Source organism: Chrysochloris asiatica, unplaced genomic scaffold, assembly GCF_000296735.1.
Source record: "Chrysochloris asiatica unplaced genomic scaffold, ChrAsi1.0 scaffold00096, whole genome shotgun sequence".
Classification (NCBI taxonomy): domain Eukaryota; kingdom Metazoa; phylum Chordata; class Mammalia; order Afrosoricida; family Chrysochloridae; genus Chrysochloris; species Chrysochloris asiatica.
Window position 1 is genome coordinate 8,047,130 of NW_006408614.1, and position 5,535 is coordinate 8,052,664.

General features: G+C 51.0%; 1 protein-coding gene across 3 annotated transcripts in view; it reads left to right on the plus strand.

Moving 5' to 3' along the window:
- AGAP1 (ArfGAP with GTPase domain, ankyrin repeat and PH domain 1) overlaps window positions 1-5,535 on the plus strand; it is a 664,804-nt gene that overhangs the window by 658,360 nt on the left and 909 nt on the right. For all 3 annotated transcript variants that reach the window (XM_006866772.1, XM_006866771.1, XM_006866773.1), the window contains one exon: window positions 3,779-4,034. In XM_006866772.1, the coding sequence (XP_006866834.1) occupies window positions 3,779-4,034 (256 nt within the window). The remainder of the gene's footprint in view (window positions 1-3,778; window positions 4,035-5,535) is intronic.

A 5,535-nucleotide genomic window follows, 5' to 3' on the forward strand; every position in this document is an offset into this window, starting at 1 on the left:
TTGATGGACTCAAGTGTGGCAGCGGTAGTGAGGTTGGCCCAGGATCGGACATTGTTTTGTTCTTCTGTGCATGGGGTTGCTATGAGTCGGTTCTGACTCAATGGGACCTGACAACAAAAACAAAATAACACGGAGGCCCTTGCCAAGGGTCTGTTTCGTACTCGTTGGATTTGAGCCCATAAGAAGAACTACACCAGATATAAACACTTAGAGGCATACTGAGCTTTTGAGCACCACCTGGTTTCTGAACAAAACACTAATCCGAGGGGGCGTCAGAAAGTCTGTGGAAAAGTTCCATTAGCTTTTAATTCCATTTTTGGCTTGAACTTTTGGAAGGCCCTCGTATGTCATTCCTGAAGGACCTTGAAGTCAGTGTGAAAAGCTCGTTTCCAAGTTGCCCAGATGTTTGGTGATGAGCCCTGGTCCATGGGACAGCCCTCTGGGGCATCCTTGGTGACCATGATCAGGACCAGATGGGCACGGAGCTGGGGAGAGGCAGGTGACACCCCCAACGAGCTGAACTTCGAGAAACTCCGTACCACTTGGTTTCCTTACAGGGTTCCTTGGTGGCGGATGTTGAGATGAAGATTGGTTCTGTTCGAGGTTCTAAAACCCCAAGGCAAACTTGCTGCCGTGGAGTCAGTTCCAACTCACAGAGGCCATATAGGACAGGCAGACTGCTTCATTGTTCTCCCAGGGAACCACTGGTGGGTTCGAACAACTGACCTTTTGGTTTGCAGTGAAGTGCTTTAACCACTGCAACACGAGGGCTCCTAACGGACCTGAAGAATAACAGTCACCCCAAGACAACTCTTACAGTATCAGCAGTAGATTCGCCATGGGGCCAGTCCCGGTTCTTTGCTTCACATAGGCTGTCTTCACTGGGTGTCTTGGAGGCGCTTCCGACTCATAAAGAACCACCTTATGCACAACACAGCCAGACACTGCCCTTGATCCTGCGTCATCTTCACAAACATTGTTAGACTTGTTGGTGTTGTTAGGTGCCATCGAGTTGGTACCGACTCATAGCGACCCTATGCACAACAGAACAAAATACTGCCCGGTCCTGGGCCAGCCTCAGCATTGTTGCCATGCTTGAGCCCATGGATACTGCCACTTTGCCAATCCATCTCACTGGGGGTCTTCCTCTTTTTCTCTGACCCTCCACTTTACCACACATGATATCTTACACACTTTCAATTAAAGATTGATACACGGTTTTGGCCCCATAAAACCAGAGCCTAGCTTTAAGGTTCTGTTCTAAACAGCACCATTTTTTTTTAAAAGCAAAGAGTCACATTAAGCATAATGCAAGCATGCCTTGTCTAATTGCACTTTGTTGCTGTTGTTAAGTTGGTTCCAACTCAGAGTAACCCTGTTAAGTATTTCCAGAAAAGCAACTGGAGGATTTGAATCATCAACCTTGAGATGCACAGTCTAGTTCTTATCCAACAGTGCCAAACTACACCTAACTTTGCAAACACTGAGTTGTTTTGTACAGAGAAGGTTTGTGCCAAGCCTGTGTTGAATGAAATATTGGCGCCGTTTTCCCAACAACATGTGTTCACTTTGTGCCCCGTCCTGGTCATTCTCACACGATTTCAAACTCTGCACACGAACACTTTTTGCACACTTCATAGTGTTTTTACATGCACAGGAAACAAAAAATATTGTGCAACCTCGCTGGAACCGAGCCCACAATAGACTGAGACACATGTAGGCCTCAGGTGGTCCACTCAGGCAGGCTTGTTTGCGGGGTGACCAGAGTTGAGGGCAGACAGCCATGTGGACCACTTGTGGGTAAGGAAGGTTAACTAACCTGTGACTCCCGCTCATTCTTGGCTAGGAGATTTGAATGTTCAAAAGACAATTTCATCTTTGCAGTTAGGACCACGGCGGTTCCGTTTTCTGGTGTGTCCCGGAAACCCCACCAAAACAGTAGACCACTTGTGATTTGAATACTTGGATACCTACCCAACCATAGGAGATGGTTGTTGTTGGTGTGAAGTATCGTTGAGTCGGTTCCGACCCATAGCGACCCCATATAGGGTTTCTGAGGAGCAGCTGGTGAGCTTGAACTGCCGACCTTGCAGTTCAAATGGCTTTGCAGTCTGGCGCATTAACCCACAGCGCCACACCAGGACTCCTTAAATCCACCCCATCCTTCTCCATCATCCTTGTTCCGGGATTCCAGCTTTGCTCCTTCTCCTATGCGATTTATGAAATACATTCCTAAAGCTGTAATCATGTCCATTTTAAATAAAACTGTGAGACAGTATCAGAAGTTTCTCTTCCCTCCCCTTTGCCTTTTTGTTTTTTAGCCTGAACCAGTACTTCACAAAGGTGCTGGCATTTCTGTGTTTGTATTTTTCGACAAAGCAGGAAGGCATTGGGGTGGGGAGAGTGGGGTGTGTCGGTTCTCAGCTGTAGGCAAGTGTTTGTCCTGGAAACCTGGATTGAAAGAGCCAGGGGTCACGCTGGGGTCACTCAGGGACATCAGGAAGTGCTCAGAGCTAATCCCAATTTACTCCTAGAAGACTTTGTTTGCCTAAGAATCAAAAAACGGCTTAGGCTAACCTGACACTAGATTACCAGGGGAAGTGTCAACACCAGGGAAAAGGGGACAACAAGGAACCGTGTCCTGGAAAATACAGCCGGTGTGCCTCGCTAATGGTGCCCCTGAAGAGAACGTGGACTTGGGGGCACAGTGCTTCTGCCCAGGCCTCTCCCCCTCCCCTCCGGGGGACACCCCCAATCTCAAGAGCCACTTGCCAACATCTCACTTGGGTCTTTAAAAGCAGACACAGAGGGTTATTGGCTTGCTCTCACTGGTTCTCCATCCATCCTTCTTTGAGACCCAACGGACAGTCCCGAGCCAGAGACCCCATCCTTGGAATCTTCCTGGGAACACACACTACTACGGGCTGCTCTCAACCCCCTCTTCGCTTCTCCCCTTCCCCTCCCGCCTTTTCTTTCTCTTGCTCCCTTTCTTGTCCTCTTTCTGTCTCTCCTTTTTTCTTTTACTCTTATATCCTCTCTTCCATCCACCTCTCCTCTTCTCTCTCCCTGCTCCCTGATCATCCTTCTGCAGATGTGCCTTTCCCTATCACACCCCAGGGCAGGGAGGGGGCTCTCTGTTAGCACACTTGCCAGCTGTCAAGGGGTGGCCCCCAGCCAGCACCCACTTCTAACTCCTGTGGCCCCCAGCTCTGGCCTCCAGCTGCTGTCTTGTTTCCTGACTGTAAGGCTTTCTTGGTCGGGTAAGGAATTGTGGTAGCTTACCACCTCCACGGCTGTCTTTCTCAAGTCTCCAGAAAAATGATGGGTGGGTTATGCATTGTCTAAAGCTCAGTCGGTATCTCTGTCCAAGCCTTCCTCTGGGATTCTGCCCTCTCGCATCTGGGTATAAAACTCACACTTCAACTGGAGATGTTCAGAGACCTTGGGGAGTTCACACACGTGTACACACACACACACACACACACACACGGAACAAACTCCCCAGTTCTCCTCCCATCTGGACTCTGGCCAAGCATGTTGGTAAAGCTGACCTTGTGGTCTGCGCACTCCCACGCAGCTGGCTACCACCCTAGGGCAACTCTCCCGGGGCCCGTGCAGTGGAGACCGAGGGCCCAGGTCTGGGGCACTTTTACGGGGTCCGAGACCCCTCCAGGCTGTGAGTCAGGCAGGATGGTGCTGGTGATGGTGGTCCAATCAGCCGTGGTCTCCCTGTGTCCCCGAGCCTTCAGTTGACCACACCTGCCTGGTGTCTCCACAGGGAGGAGAAGGAACAGTGGATCCGGGCCAAGTACGATCAGAAGCTCTTCCTGGCTCCGCTGCCATGCTCTGAGCTGTCCTTGGGCCAGCACCTGCTACGGGCCACCGCCGACGAGGACCTGCGGATGGTCATCCTGCTGCTGGCACATGGCTCCCGGGATGAGGTGAACGAGACGTGTGGTGAGGGGGACGGCCGCACAGCCCTGCACCTGGCCTGCCGGAAAGGCAACGTGGTCCTGCTGCAGCTCCTCATTTGGGTAGGTGGCTCTTCCCCCAGTCACCCCTTGGACCCACCCACCGGGACCCCAACTGGGCCCTCACCTGGCGTTCTACCTGGGCCCATACCTGGCTTCCCATCTGGACCCACACCTGGCCTCCTATCCAGACTTCACCTGGGCCCACACTTGGCCTCCCTTCTGGACCCTCACCTGGGTCCTCAGCTGGCCTCCTAGCCAGACTTCAGCTTGGCCTGCACCTGGTCTCCCATCTGTGCTTCACCTGGCCTTCCACCTAGGCCTCACCTGGGCCCTTACCTGGGCCCTCACCTGGCCTCCCACCTGGACCCTCACCTGGGCCCACACCTGGCCTCCCACCTGGGCCTCACTGGGTCCTCACCTGGCCTCCACTGGGGCCTCCACATGACCCAGCAGAGAACCAGTTAGGTCTGCTTCCTCAGCATCTTGTTGATCGAAGGCTGTCTTTGTCAGAATTCTCCAGGAAAACAGGGTCAAAAGAAGGAGCCCTGGTGGCACAGTGGATTAAGTGCTGGGCTGCTAACTGAACGGTTGGTAGTTTGAACCCACCAGGTGCTTTTTGGGAGAGAAAGATGTGATTGTGTGCGTGCATACAGATAATGTAGCCTTGGAAACCGTATGCTGTTATTATTAAGCGCCATTGAGTAAGTTCCAACTCATAAAGACCCCGTTTAGGGTTTCCGAGGAGCAGCTGGTGAGCTTGAACTGCCGACCTTGTCATTAGTAGTCCAGTGCTTATCCTAAAGCACTACACCGAGGTCTACAAGTCATAATTGACTCGGTAACAGTGAGTTTGTTTTGGGGGGTTTGGTTGAGTCATAAAGTGGAACTACCAAGGTTTTAGTTCTGAGGTGTGCAGGCTTATTCCAAACAAAACACTTCTCAATGTGCCTCTGCCATCGGAATGGTGCAGGCAAGTTCAGTCAAATGAGGATGCTTCAGAAAGTTTGTGGGAAAATGGAGTTAAAAGATAATGGAATTTCCCACAAACTTGTAAAGGGACTTACTATGAAGATGCATGTAAGAAAATGGAAAAGTGCTTTTAGCAAAGGGCTGGGACACTTGCACCTGGGAATTGTTTTCCATCCTGACAATGTACCTGCTCCTTAGAAGACAGCAAGGACAATTGTCGGAGACTTTCATTGGGAAATTTGGCCCCAGACCCTCCAGCCCTGCTCCTACCCCTTCAGACATTGTTTTGTTCCCAAAATCCAAGGAACCGAGAATTTGAGTCTGTTGATGATGGGCAAACAGCAGCTTTGACATGGTGTAAATCAAAGCATGCAGAGTTCTTCAGAGAGAATTAGAGATGGACCTTTATGGAGGAAAACTCGAAAAACTATAGCTTCACATTTTGATATTTTTGTTTCAAAGAGGTTTCTGTGATATGTCCTTCCTCTTCTCTTCCCCTCCCGTCTCCCCCTCCCTCCTCTCCCACTCTTTCCCTCTCCCTCCCCTCCTCTCCCTCCCTCCTCTCCCCCTTATGTCCCCCTCCCTCTCCCTC